Below are 21,019 nucleotides of genomic sequence, written 5' to 3' on the forward strand. Positions count from 1 at the left end.
CAATGACTACTGGATCCACTCCCGCTCTGGCCAGGAGCTTATCTACTCGTCCAGAGAGGTTTCTTACTTGTGCTCCAGGTAGGAAACACACTGTACGAGAATCCTTGTCAGTACACATCTGATTCTTAACCCCGCTGACAATTGAGTCCCCTGCTATCACCACTTCCTTTTCAAGAGGTTTTGGTTTAGGATTAGGTGTTTGTTGGTCTCCTCTTTCCTGCCTATAAATATCAGAGGCTTCATGTTGGTTGTCTAGCATTGCTAGATGTTCTAAATGGTTGAGCAATTCCAAGTCTGGAGATGATGCCCCCGGACAGTGTGCACCTCGTACCCTGCGCTTCCTTCCCACGGTCACCTACCTCTCTCTCTCTGGTCTGAGTCTCAACCTGTGGTTCTCTTGGGGTGCACACTACCTCCCTACAGGACAGCTGCCAATTCTCTACAACATCACAGGTCAGCTACCTTCTTCTCACGTTCAACCAAACCTTGTTCCCGATGTGTTGGATTAGTTGACTTTCTCACATATGAATACTCCCGGAAGCAACTGTCCGTGAGTCCGAACACAAGGCAAGACTACCGTTGCAGAGGCTACATTCTGAAGATTCTGATAGTTCTGAAGGACGACTGAAGATTGGTAGTTTATTTGTTTAAATTCTTAAAAGTAAACTCCTGTTGATACTACTACTTTATTCCCTATGTACCAGATAATGCCGAACGACTAGCGTGTGCTTGGACCTTCTAGATTTGCGTCCCCTGATCGATTCGCATTCTCTGCCGGAAAACTGTACCGCAAAGCGACTCTTCGTCCTTCCGTTAGACTTACAACAACTTCCCCGCTACCTAATTATCGGCTCGCTTTTTCGTCGAAAACAAGCTAAGCGCTTGTATTACCGCTCAAAAAATCAGCCCGATACAAGGGATAGGCGGGGGAGGCGGTGGGGGGGAGTTATCCTTTGTGACACCTGTAAGGCGACCAAACACAAGTTATAAAAGTAGCCGCGTCCAAAATTTAAAACTGAACAAACGAAAATAACAACAAATTAACGCTACAACCAAACTTGTTATTACACTCTTACACTCAACCAATCAGCGCACACAGAATGGCTACACAAATAACAGCACAGCACGGAAGTGCCGGTATAGAGAATATCAACAGCTAATCCCCTTTCGGTTGACTCTCGACGCTAGGTTCCGACGGAGAGAAGCTGCCGGCAAGAGAGCGAGTTGTCTTGAAGTTCCAGATATTCAGGTGAGAGAAGCACGAAAAATTCTCTTGTGGATTTCTAAGTCAGTGTTTCCTAACCTTTTTTTTTAGCCCAACGTTCCCCTAAAGCACTCCCCTAATGCCCAAGGCATAATATACCTTCCGAGCCCCTATAGTGTAAAAAACATGTTTACCATATGCTAGCATGAGAAAAATTATTCTGCTTTTTTTTAATCTTTAAACCGAGCTTACAGAGAAACTGTGCGTGGTAAAGCAACTTCGATATCAATGTGATCCTTGAATTTCATGGTTTTTAGCAAGATTTGAAATATCTGGTTCAAGTTGCGACAGCAAAAGCCTTAAGTCCCGACGCGTAACAATGTCCAAGCGGTTTCTGTTTTTGTTTTGTGTGAGTATGCTGTTCACTGCACTGAAGTCTCTTTCAACAAGGCAGGAGGGTGGAAATGTGATGAAGAGCAGTTTGGCTCTTCTCCAAAGACCAGGAAACTTCGTATCATGGTATAACTACATAACACAGGAGCTGACATTTTTGAAAAGAATTTTTGCTTCTTCATCATTCTGAATTCCGATGATTTATTCTTGCAAGTCCTTTCCCTGTTATTCCACCTTGCAAGGAAATGGATTAATTACCCAGTCGGGAATTTTCAGATGGTTCAAATCCTTGAACCAGTTCTGAAAATCCTTCTTCAGAGACTGCAAATCAACGTCTGTGAGAGTGAATGCCATAATTTCCATGCAGGGAAACTGATAACATCTTCTCCCGATATTTTGCTTTCTATTTTCCATTTTTCAATAAAAGTGGTCACTGCATTTTTTGGCCAGATTCAATGTTTTGTTTCTACATTTCCTGTCTGGAAAAAAGTAGCTGGCTGCGAGAAGTTGACAATGAATTACGCAATGGATTGCAAACAGACTTGGAATTATTTTTTTTTCATAAATGCCACTAAACCAGCATGGCGTCCTGTCATATGTGGTGCCTGTCAGTTGCAGAAGAAATCATGTTCCTAATCGGAATACTTTTATCCGCAATGTACATTTTATACATTGATTCTCCGTTGATAGTTGTTTTCAACCTTTTATAAAAGAGAATCTCTTCGTAAACTTTTCCATTCTTGATAAACCATACATATGACTCGTTGTCTCGCACACTTGACTTATCCAGTTGTATCCCAAATTCTGTTTTTTTGTAGCGCTGTGAATACTCAATGTCTTCACCCATTTCATCAATACGACGAGCTACAGTTATGACTCAGAGGAATTGATTTTACAATACTGGTATCCATTTCGAGAACAGCGGTGAACACTCTGATACAGCACACATTATTAATCTTTCACCAGTTGTATGAGATGTTCCACACGTTGCAAATGTTAGAAGAAGCAATGAGACCACGATTAAGATTTTTTTAATAGCTTTTTTAGCAAATGACTCGAGTGTGCAACGCTTTTCAAATGCTGCTTTCAGCTTCTGGAACTGAGTAATAACATTACTCAGGGTGTCTTTTACGGAAGTGTTCCTGCAATCTTGATGGTTTCATGGCTTCATTAGAAGCACAGTATTACAAATTACACACATGGGGCGTTGCTGATCTGACAGGAACGGACTATAACCATACTCCATGAATGTAACATTGTATTGACGCACTTTCTGTAGTTTCTGTTTCTTAGCAGGATTAGAATTCAAGGCTTCACTGCCTTCAGACTTATAGAGATCGCACCGAATGTCTTTATCCATCATTAACGGGGCTAAAATAAAATAAAAAAATAACCCACACTGGGAAAGCCTGTCAGATGTTGATGATGTCAGTGAGTTGACACGGATGTATCGATGGTAGCGACATGCAAAGAAATGGCAGGCGAACATGAAGACTATCACACCCGCGGAAATTACGCTGACCAGGATTCAGATTGGAATCTGGCTCAGAGTCAGGATAGAGCTGATGTTCGGCAAGCTACCTTTATACTATTCCAGTTAGCGCGATGGACCAGTCATGTAAGGTCTCGTAATCCCCAGTGATAGTTCCTGAACTCACATATGAAGCCGAAATCGCTTTGAACCGCTCAACAAGAATCCTCGGGGATGGCAGGTTCACTGAGTGGCTCCATTTTACCGTTTGTTCCGGCCAGCGCTGTATCATTGCGCGACCTATTTTCCATAGATCTGAAGAGAAAGGTGAGAGGGTATACTTAACTTTCCAACAGTTAAATTACATGAACTCGTTCCGTGTCTTGAGTCAAGGGGAACTGTTTGGCACCATGGCTGCTAATTTATGCATCTCCAATAATGTCTGTTTGGTTGGTACGGTCCGATGAGATTACTGAGTTTCAGAGTGTGGTTCTTTCTGTGTATCAATGCCGTGTACTTTTTTGTAAGTGCCTGCTCTACTAATGCTCGGTCGGGTGTCGTGTCTCTAGTTTGGCTACCGATTTCCGCCCCCCCGCAAGAATCATGAACGCCCCCTGACGACTTTATTTCCCCGAACTTCCGCTGGAAATCACTGATCTCAGTCCATCCGCACATATGTAGTTTACCGGCTATTTATCGGTTAACCAGGTCTGGAGGACCTGAGTTATAAGGAAAGATTATGTAATACTCTCACCGGGGTTGGTACACAAACTTGGCTCGTTAGTCATGTCTGCTAACAGCCGCCTCACTCAGCGGCGAGAAGGCCACCTTTCGTAAACGATATACGTCTTGGGTCGGTATGATTTGGGGTTCAACCAAACAGTAAAGTTGGGATGTTCCGGGGAGGAACATTGATTGTAGCAAAAGGTGTGCATATACTGCTCCATGTAAAGTCATCGCTCGCCAGAAAACTAGTAGATCCTATTCCGGCATAAAATTACAAAGGAAATATACTTACTAAAATTTCAGCTTTAATAGTTACCGAAAAGGAAAAGAAAATTAAAAGGACCCACGACAGTTAAACGTTGAAGCTCATTTCTGGAAAAGTCAGGGTTATCGCTGTACTCAATCGCTGAACCCACGTTCTTCCTGAAGGACACCAGCCACAGTTTGAACTTCCCTCGAAGACCACCTGAAACGAACTGACTCTCTCAGGAGTATTGACTCTTCCTCCTTGGAGCCATTCATCTGCACAAAGCACTTCTTACAACGGAGTCCTCTCGTTCGAAGGATATTCTGCAGCATCTTTCTTTGTGTCCCGCACAAAATACCCCAAACTAGACTACTGCCCTTTGATCTAGCATAGCTCTCCCAAATCTTCCACTGGTCAGAAGGTTACAATAAGTACCAAGACAGACCTGATTTGCTGACACAACATACCTAAGTTGGACAACATGGCTCTTTATCTTTAGCTAAAGCCAAAACACTATTACTAACGGGACACACACCAAAAATGCTGGTGTGTGAAAATGCACAAAAAATGCTGGTGAACGCAGCAGGCCTGGCAGCATCTCTAGGAAGAGGTACAGTCGACGTTTCGGGCCGAGACCCTTCGTCAGGACTAACTGAAAGCAGCGGTATAAAGAGATTTGAAAGTGGGAGGGGGAGAGGGAGATCCGAAATGATAGGAGAAGACAGGAGGGGGAGGGATGAAGCCAAGAGCTGTACAGTTGATTGGCAAAAGGGATGCAAAGCTGGAGAAGGGAGAGGATCATGGGATGGGAAGCCGAGGGAGAAAGAAAGGGGGCGGGGAGCCCAGAGGATGGAGAGTAGGGAAGGAGTTATAGTGAGAGGGACAGACGGATAAAAAAGAGAGAGAAAAAAGAAGGAAAAAGAAATTTAAAAAAATAATAATAATAATAAATAAGGGATGGGGATAGACATATCAGAATGGGAATGGGACTTTGAATTAAAATGTCTGCTAGAGAAAGCAGGATCTCCCAGTGGCCACACATCTTAATTCCACGTCCCATTCCTATTCTGATATGTCCGCCAGAGAAATTAGGATCTCCCAGTGGCCACACATTTAAATTCCGCATCCCATTTCCATTCTGATATGTCTATCCATGGCCTCCCCTACTGTCAAGATGAAGCAACACTCAGGTTGGAGGAACAACACCTTATATTCTGTCTGGGTAGCCTGCAACCTGATGCATGGACATTAACTTCTCTAACTTCCGTTAATGCCCCTCATCCCCTTTGTACCCCATCCCTTATTTATTTATTTATTTCCCCCTTTTTTTTCTCCCTCTGTCCACTCACTATAACTCCTTCCGTACTCTCCATTCTCTGGACTTCCCTCCACCTTTCTCTCTCCCTAGGCTTCTCCTCCCATGATCCTTTCACTTCTCCAGCCTTGCATCCCTTTTGCCAGTCAACTTTCAAGCTCTTAGCTCCATCCCTCCCCCTCCTGTCTTCTCCTATCATTTCGGATCTCCCCCTCCCCCTCCCACTCCCACTTTCAAATCTCTTACTACCTCTGCTTTCAGTTAGTCCTGATGAAGGGTCTCGGCCCGAAACGTCGATTGTACTTCTTCCTATAGATGCTGCCCGGCCTGCTGCGTTCACCAGCATTTTTTGTGTGTGTTGCTTGACTTTCCAGCATCTGCAGATTTCCTCGTACTAATGGGACATGCTACATTTGCAGAAAACTGCTAAAGTAAAAATTTGAGAACCTGTGTCAAATATGGCTCCAGCATCAACAACTTCAATCACCTTCATCAGAGCTTGCTTCCAGAATCCTTCAGGAATAGCGTTTTGCCTTTAATATGCTGATTGGAACGTGTTCTCTTTGAAATGTCAGGTCAGCCCTTTACTGGGTCCCACTGTAACTTTGCTTCTTTTCTTCTCTGTTTGATTAACTGCTGACTTGCTTTCTGAAGGTTTTCCTGTCCCTCACAGTCTCACTTGAAATAGCTATCTTCTCCACTGATGTAACAGAAAGTACCGGTGGCTCTTTTGCCAAAACACCTTTTTCAGCAGCATTGCAAGTCCAACAGCTGGGTTGGGTTTCTCAACAGACGTGTCATGTTTAGCTGAAACATTATTGAGTTAGATTAGCTCGAAGGTTCACCTTATTCCACTACAGCTCCATCTCTGTGGCATCAGGGGTCACTTTGGCAGCAGAGACTATCACTAAAGACATTACTCAGCTTTCGGAAATAGCAGAGGTTGTGGTGGATAATATGTTGGATACTCAGGATGATGGGGTGGTAGGCAAGGACAAAAGGAACTTTATTACTATTGTGGTGTTGGGAAGACAGGGTGAGCATGGATGAATGAGAAATGGAGATGTGGGTGAGGGCAACATCAATAATGAAGGGAGGGAAACTCCAACCTTAAATGTAGGAGGATATCTCTGATGTCCTGGAATGGAAAGCCTCATACTGGGAACTGATAAGGCAGAGGCAAAGACATTGAGAAAATTGTATTTTTACAGGAGGTATTTTTAAGAAGTATAGAACATAGAAGACTACTGCACAGGAACAGGTTTTTCAGCTGAAAACGTTGTGCTGAACCAGCTTAAAAGCAAATCAAAAACACCCAAACACTAATCCCTCCTATTTACACCATGTCCATATTCCTCTATCTTCCTTCTATCCACGTGCTTATCTAAATCTCTCTTAAAAACTTCTAATGTATCTGCCTCTACCATCATATCAGGTATCCACCACACCCAGTAACACAGTAACAAATTAACCCCCACATATCCTTTGAATCTACCCCCTCTTCCCATTGGTGCAGGCCCTCTTTTTTTCAACCCTGTGAAACAGATACTCCCTGTCTATTTTACACTTGCCTCTCATATTCTTATAAACCTCTATCAGATCTCCTGTCAGCTTCTGCTGCTCCAGAGAAAGCAACCCAAGATTATCCAGCCTGTCCTGGTAGTACATGCCCTCTAAACAGGCAGCATCCTGGTAAACCACTTCTGCATCCTCTCCAAAGGCTCAAAATCTTTACTGTAGTGGGGTGACCAGAACTTAATGCAATAGTCCAGATACGGCCTCACCAGAGACTTACAAAGTTGCAGTGTAATCTCTTGACTTTTGAACTCAGTGTCTCGACTAATAAAAGCAAGCATTCAATAAGCCTTTTTAACCACCATATTGATCTGTGTAGCTACTTTGAAAGAGTTAAGAACTTGGATCCCATGATCACTCTACTCAGCAGCACTGTTAAGGATCTTTCCCTTAACACTAAACTGTCTCCTTGCATTTGCCCTACCAAGGTCCAACACCTCACATTTATCTGGGTTAAACTCTATCTGCCATTTCCCTGCCCGTATCTGCTGCTGATCTATGCTGTACTGTATTCTTTATCATTCTGCTACACTATCCACAACTCCACCAATCTTGGTATCATCTGCAAATTTACTAACCCACCCAACTACATTTTAATCCGGGTCATTTACTGCAGCGGTCCCCAACCACCGGGCCGCAGAGCATGCGCTACCGGGCCGCGAGGAAACGATATGAGTTGGCGGTATGAGTCAGCTGCACCTTTCCTCATTCCCTGTCACGCGCACTGTTGAGCCATTACCCGCGCATCGTCCATGTCAGCGCGGGAAGGAGATCAACTCCTCGAGTTTGCAAATGACGGCGGGCTGAAAAGTCTGTTTGACATATCATCTCTGCCGGCATTCTGGATCAAAGTCAAGGCTCAATATCCTGAGATAGCCACGGAAGCACCGAAAACGTTGCTTCCATTTCCAACACATCTCTGCGATGAATGTAACAAAAACTAAATTGCGGATTAGACTGGACGTAAGGAACCCCATTCGAGTATCGCCGTCCCCCATCACCCCTCGATAGGACTGTCTTGTTGCAGGAAAGCAAGCCCAGGGCTCCCACTGATTCAGCGCTATTGGTGCGTTGCAATGATTTTATAAGTTCATACGGGGAAAATATGCGCTGTGTTTAATATCCAAACGTTACTTAAAATGTTATGATGCTATTGCCTTATATAACCATATAACAATTACAGCACGGAAACAGGCCATCTCTGCCCTTCTAGTCCGTGCCGAACGCTACTGTCACCTCGTCCCACCGACCTGCACTCAGCCCATAACCCTCCATTTACTTTCCTGTCCATATACCTATTCAATTTTTCTTTAAATGATAATATCGAACCTGCTTCTGACACTTCTACTGGAAGTTCGTTCAACACTTAGCTCCCCTGTCCTCCCCTGATAATTGACTTATCGTTATATTCATGCGAGGAAAATGCGCTGTGTGTTTAATATTAAATTCGTTAGATAAAGCCTTTTAGAAACGAAATTGAGTGTATTAGCCACTTATCACCGATATTCCGGTCGTGATTAACACCCCCCTCCGAAGCAGAATCGCCAAACAGGATTTACGGGAAAATAATCAGCAGGTTCACGCATGCGCACTGGTGACCGCGCAAGGCTTCATGGTCATTGTAGTCTTTCTCTGGGTAAACGCAACGTATTTGACTGCTACACTTGTCCGTTGGCAACCATCCCGCCCCCACCACCGACCCCGGTCGGCCGGTCCGCAAGAATATTGTCAACATGAAACCGGTCCGCACTGCAAAAAAGGTTGGGGACCCCTGATTAACTGTATATACATCACAAACAGCAGAGGTCCCATCACAGATCCCTGTGGAACACCACTAATTAAAGACTTCCAGCTCGAGTAAGTCCCTTCAACCATTACTCTCTGTCTCTAATGCGCAAGCCAATTCTGAAGCCAAACGGCCAATTCGCTGTGGACCCCACGCATCTTAATCTTCTGGATTAGCCTCCCGTGAGGGACTTTGTCAAATGCCTTATTAAAATCCATGAAAACTTCATCCACTGCCCTGCCCTCATCAATCTCTCTTATCACCATCAAAAAAAAATCAGTTCATTTGGAAAACACAACCTGTACTACACAAAAGGCACACTCTAACAAGAGAAAATCTGCAGATGCTGGAAATCTAGGCAACACACACCCATACAATGCTGGAGGAACTCAGCAGGCCAGGCAGTATCTATAGAAAAAAGTACAGTTGATGTTTCAGGCCAAGACCCTTCAGCATGACTGGAGAAAAAGAGCTGAAGAGTAGGTTTAAAGGGTGGGGGAGGGGAAAGAGATACACAGGTGATAGGTAAAACCAGGAGAGGGAGGGATGAATTAAATAGCAGGGAAGTTGATTGGTGAAAAAGTTACAGGGCTGAAGAAGGGGGAATCTGATAGGTGAGGATAGAAGGTCATGGATGGAAGAAAAGGGGGTGGGGGAGGGGTGGGGAGGGGAGGAGCACCAGATGGAGGTGATGGGCAGGCAAGGAGTTGAGGTGAGGGAAAGAAAAGGGGATGGGAAGTGGTGAAGTGGGGGTGGGGTGCATTACCAGAAGCTTGAAAAACCGATGTTCATGTTCATGCCATCAGGTTTGAGGCTACCCAAACGGAATACAAGATGTTGTTCCTCCAACCTAAGTGTACCCTCATCATGACAGTGGAGGAGGACATGGATGGACATAATGGAATGGGAATGTGAAGTGAATTAAAATGGGTGGCTACTGGGTGATCCCACTTTTTCTGGTGGACAGAGTGTAGGTGCTCAGTGAAATGATTGCCACATCGACATCAGGCCACCCATTTTAAAAACACGGCCTTATGCAAATCTGCTCCTTTGATACTCTCCATAGGGCTCAGACAGCAACACTAACTGCGCCTGAGCCTCTGGAAAAAGTATAGTTGGACATCAGTAGGTTTGTAATTGATGTCAGTTGGCGTTTGTCTCCAGAGATGGACAGAGAGATCAAGAAAGTTAAGTGAGGTGTCAGATGGACCAAGTTAAATTAAGTACAGGGTGGAAGTTTGAGGCAATATTGATAAAATTGATGAGCTCAGTATTGATGCACGAAGCAGCACCAACACAGTCATCAGTGTAGCAGAGGAAGATTTGGGGAGCAAAACTGGGTAAGGTCTTGAACATAAACTATTCTACAGGGACAACAAAGAGGCAGGCATAGCTTGAGCCCATGCGAATGTCCATAGCTATCCCTTGGGTTTAGAGAAAGTGGGCATTCAAAGTAAATGTATTATCAGAGTACATACATGTCACCACATATAAACCTGAGATTATTTCCCTGTGGGCATACTTAGCAAACTTATAGGACAATAATTATAAACATCAGGAACTGCGAACTGGAGGAGCCAAAGGGAAAACAATTTTCGGGGTGAGGACCAATTCTGCCAGACAGAGGAGAGTGGTGGTGGAGGGGAATTGGTTGGTTCTTTTGTCAAGAAAGAAGCAGAGAGCTTTGAGGCCTTCCTGATGGGGTATAGACGATTATTGACAGAGCCTCCAGCCTGAACATGCCTGGAGCTGGCAGCCACTCCGACTGAACTTGAATCCTGCTCACTGGAATATGAGAGTTTCTGCAGAGTGGTGGGGATCTCCAGAAGCTTGTTGTCAGGTCTACCTACAGTTGCTCCCTGGTAGGCCAGTGTGGTTTGCAGACATTCGTACTCTGCTGTGTTCACGATGACTCAATCGTACTGTAACGAGAGACCTATGGATGGTGGTTAATTCAAGTGCAGAGTAAGGTCCAGAATTAATTCAGACTCAAAATAAACAACATGATACAAACAAAATCCAAAGGCAAAATCACAAACAATAGCACTAGAAATGGATCTCCTTGGATTGAGCACTGAGTGCTCAGCACGAGGCCTTTAAGTACAGACTTTCCATGGAGGAATGTGCCAGCAATACTTGGCAGTCTGAGTCTCTAAGGGACAGTGGCAGCTAACCATACTCCGGGGAATTGGAGCGCTGGATCTTGGATGCCTGTGGCTGTTCAGTCAGGACCATGACAATATCACAGCAGATCCCTTGGAGTAATTAACGGAAGGGTCCTTTGTGTGTTATGTTATAAAACAGACTCCTGAGAGTGAGCTGCAGGCTGAGACCTAATCCACTGCTTTGGAGGTGTGACGAGAATACACATAAAATTAAGATGTTTGCTGGCCTGGGCTAGCATCAGTGGCATCAGCAGTTGGTCTGCCACCTGCCCTCAGGGGAAGGAGAGATAAGGAACAATGGAGCAGCGTCTGGAGATGTGTAATGAAGGGATGTGGGGGAGAGAGCTGTCTGGAGCGGCTCCCCCCTTTGAACCTTGAACTGTTTGAAGTGATGGACAGGCGATACCCCAGCAGGGGGATAAAAAGGGACCAGTTCGCTAAGGCGACACACACGCCACCCGAGGTAACGAGACCCTGGAAGCGGTGAGCCTCTCACGAGTGGGTGAGAAGTATCAGACAACGACCAGGGGGGAAAGGTACGATCAGCGGGAACCCGGTGTGTGTCCGCCCTTGCCTGGGTGCGGGGTTCACTGCAGAGGAGCGACCGCATCTGGAGGAGGGGTCACAGTCGGTGACCTCAGGTGACATCACCAAGGACCCGCCCAAAAGTTGCTTGTGAGCAATATCGCCGGTCTGTGAGTGAAGCAGTGCTGAATGATCAGTTGTTCCTGTTCCCTCTCTCTCTTCCCCCACGTTGTCCATCGCCATGGCAACGATTACTGCGAACTGAACTGGACTGAGCTTTGAGTCATTTTGAAATTTGGTCATTTACCCCTAGACAACGATAGAGCTTGATTGATGCTGTTATCTTAATTCTGTGCACATGTGTGATTATCATCGCTGAACTGTTGCATTTATTATCATTTCGATTACTGTGTTGCTTGTTTCATTAATAAAACTTTCTTAGTTCTAGTACTCCAGACTCCAACTGAGTGATCCATTTCTGCTGGTTTGGCAACCCAGTTACGGGGTACGTAACAGAGGTTTCTGTAGAAAACAAACAGAACTGTGCAAGTGTTTGAGACACTTGGATCTAATGCAGAGATTTGGGAAGATGAGATGTTGAGAAACAGCTTCCCAGGAGTGAGTTATAGGCTATAATCTATTCCAAGTGTTTGGCGTGAGTATATATGAAATAAAGGATCTACAGTAGTGATTTAGAGGCCAGTTTACAATCCATAGCATGTGGGATTGGTATATACTGTAGATTAACAATTTCCGGTGAGTAAATTAAAATTTGGGATCTACTCCAAGAGCTCAGGATTGTGTTTTGCTAATGTGCTCTGTGTCTTGTCTGTTCCATTTACTCTGATTCAATTGGAGTGTGATTCACTTGCTCTGACTTTGTAGACATTTCGGGACAGGACTGTCTGATGTCAGCAACTGGAGATACTGCTGCCACCAAACAGAAGATGGAGAAACCCTTGCAGCTGGTTTATAACAAGGACGGGAAGCTGCAGCTTAACCCAGAGGCTGTGAAGGTCCTCAAGTCCATCGAGGATCCAATGGTTGTTGTGGCTGTGGTTGGTGCTGCTCGTTCAGGGAAGTCCTACCTCATGAACTGTCTCGCGGGAGACAAGAAGGGTAAGGGCAGTGGCTGTAAACTTCCACCTCTAACCTTTCACCTCTGTTTACTATCAGTCTTGCAGAAATTATCCTGAGACCTGGGACACACAGAGCACATTTGCATTGTCAAGCTGTCAGTAGTGGGAGATGTACTGGAGACATCCGTTGATGTCATGTTGCTCTTTCTATCACTGTTTTGGACAATGGATCTGGAAACCTCTGGGGAATTTAAATTGTATGCTTGATTCGCATCTTGGATACAGAAAGCACAGTGGTCTGGTTAATGGCAACCAGAGTCACTTGCTGTAAAACCAACTCTGTGCTGATCATCAATCATTCTTTTTCATGAATTCTACAACAATCCCACTTTATTCTGCCCATGTTCCCATCAATTCCACTCAAACCCTATCCCTCACTCACAAACTAGGGATAGGGTACTCACAACCTGCATGTCTTTGAGCTATGGAAGTTCATTGATCCACTTATGTTCTTGCAAAGTTTACTTCTCTGTCTCCCTCTATCTCTCTCCCTCTGCAGGATTCTCAGTGCATTCAACCACACAGGCTCACACCAAAGGAATCTGGATGTGGTGTCGATCCCTCCCTCAGAGACCCAAAGAGGTCCTCCTGTTGTTGGACACCAACGGTCTGGGAGATCCTGAGAAGGTCAGTTCCTCCCTCACAACTATCCCCCTCCTCAGAACAGTGGTTTCATTACCCACAGACAGAGGAATGAGCCACAGACCAGAGTTCAAATCTCACCACAGGCAGGGTGGACGTTTAAATGCTGTTTACAATCTCAACTTAGTGCGCATGTGCCGGTCGTGCATGCAACCTGGTGCAGCCGTTCCAATCTATTCTTACTTTCTTCTTATTACTTTTTAATTTACGTTATTTTTTGTATTTTTTATTCTCACGGTAACATTTCGAAGCTGCACCCTCTCTAACATGCTGGTAGGGAGAGTTTTATTTGGGTTTTCTTTAGCGCTGGAAATGGTTACATCCCGATACGTGGGACAGAAGCAAGGTCGCATTGTGTATTCCACGGACCAGCAAATACCGGCCGGCTTAGCGAACAAAGTGGCGGACACCCCTGCTGAAATCCGGAGGAAAACTCACAGAGGATGCAGAGGGGGATCACAAAGCCGAGGAAGGAGGACCGGGTCGAGACAACAGAGATTTTCGGAGAAGAGGAGTTCGGTGGGTAATACTGTTCCAGGTGACCAGAAGTGCACTGAGAGCGGTAAGCGTAAAGGAATTGGATGCTTACTGATTTGGTTAACAACGGATGGTGCAATCTGGGGTATATTACGATCGAGGAACATGTTTGCAGACTGGATATTGAACTTTTTAATGTGGGACTTTGGCCACATTCCACCGTGATACAACGCTTGGCGGCACGGGAAGTCGTTCCTGCCTGTGGCCATCGAACGTGCAGCTCCTCCCATGGAGGGTCAGACACCCTGAGCCAATAGACTGGTTCTGGACTTATTTTCCATCTGGCATAGTTTGCATTTTGTTGTTTAATTGTTGGGGTTTTTTGTATTGCTATATTTACGCTCTATTCTTGGTTGGTGCGGCTGTAATGAAACCAAATTTCCCTCGGGATTAATAAAGTATATCTATCTATCTATTTAAAGTAAAACTTAATTAATTTATTAATTATTTAAATGACATTTTCATTACAGGTTCATGCTGAGCTGCCGGGAGAAATTCTGCCATCTTTTCCATTGGAACTGTATATGGTCCAAGTTTCCTATCCTACCCACACCAATTCCCATCACTATCCTCCCAAATGTAAAGGATGTTAACGTGTCATGACAGTGTGCTCTCTCCCTGCTCTGTATTGGTGAGCCCTGGCTGAGACTTCCCTTGGCCATACACCTGCCACTGGTAGCATTGACAGGAAGGATGGTGTCAATGCTACCAACCTCTGTAAACACTGAGCGAGGACTGTCCAGAAATTGACCATTGCTTATGTAGTAGACTGATCTCTGAGCAAGAGCTCTCACTAACTGGTTGTCTGTCCTACCTGCAGGGAGACATCAACAATGACAATTCCATCTATTCACTGGCTGTCCTTCTGAGTAGCATCCTGATTTACAATGGTCAAGACAAAATTGACCATAAATCCCTGCAAGACCTATAGTATCCTTCACTGATGTCTCTCAGTCCTTCTCTTGCAGGGTGATACCTCTACAGTGATCAGTTTCTCTCAGTACCTCTCTCGGGAATACCTGCACAGTGACCGATATCTCGCAGGCCGACTCTGTTGGGCAGAGATTGTGCACTGAATAGTTAACCTCAGTCCCTGTCTCTCTCAGTGTTATATCTGTGCACATGCTTACATTTCTCTGTCCTTTCTTTTGGCATATATCTGTACACTGACCATTGTCTCTCAATCACAGAATCATTGAATTATACAGCAAGGCAAGCATCCCATTGGCCATGCTTGTCTGTGCCAACTAAAATGTATTCTCAAGCTGATCCCATTTTCCAGCATGTTCCCATATCCCTTTGAATTCTCATTATTTTCATATCTGTCCACATATTTCGTAAATGTGTCAAATAGATGTGCCTCACCTACTTCCTCTGCTGGCTGGTTCAATATAATCATCAACCTTTAGGTATAGAAAATGATATTTCAGGTTCTTAGTAATCATTTCACCCTAGCCATAATACTATATCCTGTAGCTTTCATTTCCCCAACCTTGTAAACAAAGAGCACTGAGCCTAGCAATGCCCTTTATGATTTTATTACAGCTGTGAGATTACCCCTCATCTCTGTGCTCCAAAGAATAAGGGCCAAGGTGTCTAAACTCTCATTTCCATGACTCCTGACAACATCTTTCAAAATGTTTCTTTACTGTCTTTCTGTTTTAATCACATCCTTGCGATAACTGCATGACTGGAACTGTACACAGTACTCCAAGTGTGACCAAACTAACGCTTTGTACAATCCTAGTGTAACCACCCACTTCAAAGTTAGTGCACTAACTGATGAAGGCCAGCCTGTCAAAAACTTTATTCACATCCCCGTTCTCTCTACTTGTGACTTCACTCTAATGGAACCATGCACATCTACTCCAAGGTCCTTCTGTTGTTCAAAGGTATCTGAAGCCCTGCATTTAATGTAAAAGTCCTACAGTGATTAGTCCTTCCAAAACGTAACTCTATGTACTTATCTGAATTCCATTTGACTTTCCTGAGCGCAGCTGCCCAGCTGACCAAGGTCCCACTGTACTTGCTGGTACCCCTCTTCACTGTCCACTGTGACAGTGAAATAGTGCTTGAGAACTGTGCCCATCTCCTGCAGTTCCACAAATACATTTCCATCTTGGTCTTTCAGGGGCACGGTTTGCCCCATGTTACTCTTCTTTTATTAATATATTTGTTAAGTCACTTAGAATTCTCCTTTTTTTTAACTAAAGTCACCTCAAGCTGCCTTCTTCCCTCTAAGTTTCCATCCTAAGTTTACTCTGGCACCCTCTATATGTATTCAATGATTCACTTGATCCCAGGGGTGTATCTATGGAAAATAGCACCTACGGCAAGCACTGAAATTGCGTCCCTGTCCAAACATCTGACACCCATCTTTTAGATAACTTTACCATAATATCGGCTCAAAAATACAAGTCAAGCTCGTTAATCTTTTAATTAACAAATTATGGCACTACATGAAAATTATAACTGCACCTTCCTTGCTTTCACTGATGCAAATTGTTCTATGATGTGATCAAAGTCAGTTTTTTTCAGTTTCTTCTCTTTCTACACTCAGCAGAGCAAGATCACAGAGTCTGCCTTCACCCATGGAGGCTCTCAAATACGAAAGTATTAGTTTTAACTTGCTGAATGATCTCTCAAAGCTGGCGATGGAAACTGCGATGGTTAGCATTATCTGACTAGCAAAGCGAAGATTGGGGAAGACGCTCTCATCTCCATACTGAACAATAAATTCAAGAAGCTCTTTAGGTCTTGATATTTTCATGTTGACCCGCCTTGATAGCAACTTTCTGCCTTCCAAAATTTCTTCATGTAGCTGCTGTCCATCAACATCAGAGCTGTACAATTCGCCCAAATTTTCGCATTTCTTCTTTAGGTCATTACTGTCGGCGCCATAACACAGTCCCTCCCTCGACATCGAGAAGGAACCCAGACTTGGCATCAGTGTCATGCAAACGAGCGAACCTTTCATCCATTTCTCTATGAAGATGGTCGAGTGTTCGCTTCATGACTCCCTCCATTTCCTCCTCAGCTGTTAACCTAGTGGCTCTTGAGTTCTCATCAGCCATTCGTTTCTTTCGTCTCTGACGTCTTTCAGCTCCACTTTCCTTCTTCGTGAAGAAATGTTTCATGGTCTTCTTACACAGTGCTCTGAAATAAGGCCATCCTTGTGCTTCTCATCCATGATAACCAAAGACAGATCATACAGCTGAAGAAAATTCTTTTTTCACTATCTGAGGATGGCTTGTCTCACTTTAATAGAAACTGCTCAGTGGCGCCCAGGGCATGTGCCATACCTGCCATACCTTAGATATGCCAGTGCTTGATCCAAGTGCCTGTATCTGAATCAAGACACCTCCCCATTTTACAGCCCTAGTTACAATAATCCTTAACATCCAGGGCTCTCAACTGCCAGTAGATTTGCCTGTTACTCATTGGACCCTCTGTCATGTACACGCAATGGTTTTAAAAGAACCAGCAGCAATAGAGCACACCTGGAGCCTGGCTTTTGATGTTAAAATCCACTATCTTTATTAGTAACTACTTAATATGGTAACTTAACCAGATAATCAAAAGTTAGCAGTGTTATGTGTGTATAGGTGTGTAAATATAATTCCCAAACTCTTTCAAGCTCAGGTGACAAGATTTAAAGTCTTACAATGGTATTGTAATAAAGTGCAGTTCAATGCATGGAGTTGTTATTGTTATGAGAGAGATATTTGTAATCCAAAGGCGAAATCCATGATAGGAGAGGAACAAGTAAACAGGTGCCATTGGTCGTCTGTCGTCAGCTCCGAATCCACACACAAAGTATCACCGACAGTGATCTTCACGGAACATCCTTTCTCACAAGTGGTTACCACAATACCATGCCCGAATTCAGCTTCGGGTCATCCCAAAGTGGTGGCCACAGGATACTCAAACCGAATCCACATGTGGATTATCATCGACAGCAGCTTATCAAAAAAAGGGGACCATCTTCAAGGGAAAACTACCACTCAGACAAGGGTTGACACACCATTCGATTCCACAAGGTTACCCCAATCACACAACATGATAGCCACTTATCCGGTTCCACGACATACGAAGTAACTCCAACAGTGATTTGCCACAGGGTTGCCTTTCTTCAGTGAACTACCACACCCAGACAATGGGCAAACACACTCATGGTATTCGCAAAGGTTTTCCCCTCACCAGAGAACCCACTCCTATGTGACAGTCACACTTTCGTATTTGAATGGAATCAAACTCACCCTTACGGGCTACTTGGAGAGAGTCCAAATAGTGATCTCTTTGTCACTAGGTTTCTTGTTTCTTCTGTTTCAAACCTTTCTCTCCTCTTCTAGCTGCAGCAACTTGTGAGAGACATTTATCAATACTCTGGATCGATACTCAACTCACCCTTGTGGGCTACTGAAAGTTTTAACCAGCAACGGCCCCCATCACTGGCGTCTTTCCATGATCAAACCCAACTCGACTCTATGTGTCTGTGTGAGAATCATCCGACCTTGCTTAAATAAACATGCTGTGAAGCAACCATAAACAATCGATTGTCCATCAAATAACTCCACCTCTCTCACCATAGCAACCAAACAATTTTGTAGCTAGTAGAAATCCAACAGAGCAAAAGTCAGTCTTGGTTCTCTCGGTGATTTAAAGTGACAATCCACAGAAAAACTGAACCCCAGTGGTATATAACACCTCTCTGTCAGGGAGAAATCTCCATTATGACTGGTGTCTCTTTCACCAAGAGGGATCTCCAGTCCCTCACTCTTAGCAGAAGATCTGTACACTGACCAGTGTCTCTTAGTCTATCTCTCTCTAAGGGGTACATCTGTAGTCCAACTGCTACAACTCAGTCTTTCTCTTGCGACGGGAGATGTGTACACTGCTCAGTTCTCTCAGTAACTCTGTCTCAGTGACTGACATTACTCACCATTTTCCTGCCAACCCTTCATTCCTTTATCCTTAATGTTGCTCCCAGTTTTGTGATTGAACTGTCCAAGCGGATCCAGATTAGGTCCCATCCCAATGACTCTGACAGCTGGGACATTGTCCGTTTCTTTCCTGAATTTGTCTGGGTGATACGTGATTTGACACTGGATATGAACATCGATGGAAAAAATGTGACTCCAGATGAGTACCTGGAGCACAGTCTGAAACTGAAGGACAGTGAGTATGTGGCAGTGCCAGTCTCTGAGGAGATAGGGTGAACTTGGAAAGGGGCCAGAGAAGGGAGGGAGCAGGGTTGAATTCAGTGTGTCAGGGGCTGCTGGAGAAAGAGGCAGCCTATGAACACACACTCCTGGGTCTGCCAGTTCATTCACATATCTCATTCCCCACTTCCTCTGCATTCCCCTGCCCTGTTCACATTCACATTATCTCACACTTCCCTGCAATAACCTGATGCTAATGTACACCGTCCTCTGGTTTGATGGTATAAATGCACCATTTCCACCCTATTGACACCTCCTTCCCATCGGAATTTCCTCATGACCCAACTACAATGCATTTGATGCCCCTCACACACATCCTGTCCCTCACCATCACACCTCGCAAACTGCCTCCCCTCTGTTTCCTTCCTGTCCTTCCCCTATTCCTCCCCAGTGCCGTGTGGGTAACAGTCACAATGTTGGGAATGGGAGAACAGACTCAGTGAGGGTGATTCCTGCCTGATTCCTGGTTCTTTTTTACAGGTGAGATCAGTGAGCAGGACAAGGAATATAATGAACTCTGCAGGTGTATCCGTGATAATTTTCCCTCACGTCACTGCTTTGCATTTCCCATTCCCACACCCGGGAAGAAAATCAAGCAGCTCCAGGAATTGGAAGACAAGGATCTGGATGAAGATTTTGTTACGGAGCGACAGAAACTCATCAATTACATTGACACCCACAAGAAAGTCAAAAAATTTCCTTCGGGTCGACTGGTCACGGGCCCAAGTGAGTAACTGGGCAAAACCTCACCACCTCTCCAGTACAGAGAAGAGAGAATTCAGGGATTTAGGTAGGACGCTGAAAAGCAAGACCTTCATGGTAGTAATCTCAGGATTGCTGCCTGTGCCACGTGCTAACGAGTGCAAGAATAGCATGATCAGGCATATTAATGTGTGGCTGAGAGACTGGTGTAGGGGGCAGGGCTTCAGATTCCTGGATAACTGGGGTCTCTTCTGGGGGAGATACGACCTGTGCAAAAAGAATGGGTTACACCTCAACCCAAAGGGGTCCAATATCCTAGCAGACAGATTCAATAGAGCTGTTAGGGAGGGTTTAAACTAATTTGGCAGGGGTATGGGAACTGGAGTGATAGGGCTGAGGAAGGGGAAATCAGAAATAAATCAAAGATAGCGTGCGACAAAGGTGATAGAAAGGACAGGGAGGAGATGAGGCATAATCACAGCCAGTGGGATGAGTTACAGGGCAATAGAGGCATGGTGCAGTTAAAACAGAAAGCAACAAATACTGGACTGAAAGTCTTATATTTGAATTCACACAGCATAAGAAATAAAATGGATCATCTTCAAATTCAGCTACAGATTAGCAAGTATGACGGTGTGACCATCTGTGAAACTTGGCGAAAGGATGGCTGCCATTGGGAGCTGAAAGTTGAAGGATATACAGTGTATCAGAAAGATAGGCTAGCCTGCAGAGGGGATGGTGCAGCCCTGTGTGTAAGAAATAATATTAAATCATTAGAAAGGGATGGCATATGATCGGAAGTTTGAATTAAGAAATGGCAAGGGTAAAAGGACCCTAATGGCAGTTGTATACAGACCTCCAAACAGCAGCTGGATGTGGATTACAAATTACAGCAGGAGATAGAAAAGGCATGTCAGAAGGGCAATGTCGTGATAATCGTTGGGGATTTTAACATGAAAGTGGATTGGGAAAACCAGGTCAGTACTGGAACTCAAGGGAGAAAATTTGTAGAATGTCTAAGGATGCTTTTTAGAACAGCTTGTTGTTGAGCCCACTAGGGGATTGGCCGTGCTGGATTGGATGTTGTGCAATGCTCTGGAGGTGATAAGAGAGCTCAAGGTTAAGGAACCCTTAAGGAACAATGTTCACAATATGATCAAGTTCACATTGAAATTTAAGAAGGAGAAACTAAAATGCAATGTCTCAGTATTTCAGTGGAAGAAAGGAAATTACAATGGCATGAAAGAGAAAGGGACACTAGCAGGAAGGACAGCAAAGCAACAATGGCTGGTTTTTCTGCAAAAAAAAATGAGGGAAGTGCAAGATAGATATATTCCAAATAAGAAGAATTTTCAAATGGACGAAGGATA

The 21,019-nt window shown here is 44.4% G+C and overlaps 1 protein-coding gene across 4 annotated transcripts in view; it reads left to right on the top strand.

The window, feature by feature from the left end:
- Positions 1-1,048: 1,048 nt before the first annotated feature.
- LOC134353922 (guanylate-binding protein 1-like) overlaps positions 1,049-21,019 on the top strand; it is a 32,803-nt gene continuing 12,832 nt past the window's right edge. Inside the window, exons 1-6 of one of the 4 annotated variants that reach the window (XM_063062461.1) lie at positions 1,058-1,249; positions 12,293-12,526; positions 13,046-13,173; positions 14,546-14,655; positions 18,716-18,903; positions 19,428-19,673. In XM_063062461.1, the coding sequence (XP_062918531.1) occupies positions 12,316-12,526; positions 13,046-13,173; positions 14,546-14,655; positions 18,716-18,903; positions 19,428-19,673 (883 nt within the window). In that variant the 5' untranslated portion in view covers positions 1,058-1,249; positions 12,293-12,315. Of the gene's footprint in view, positions 1,250-12,292; positions 12,527-13,045; positions 13,174-14,545; positions 14,656-18,715; positions 18,904-19,427; positions 19,738-21,019 lie in introns of those variants that run through there. The other 3 variants (XM_063062460.1, XM_063062463.1, XM_063062462.1) reach the window with 3 other exon arrangements.

Source organism: Mobula hypostoma, chromosome 11, assembly GCF_963921235.1.
Source record: "Mobula hypostoma chromosome 11, sMobHyp1.1, whole genome shotgun sequence".
Classification (NCBI taxonomy): domain Eukaryota; kingdom Metazoa; phylum Chordata; class Chondrichthyes; order Myliobatiformes; family Myliobatidae; genus Mobula; species Mobula hypostoma.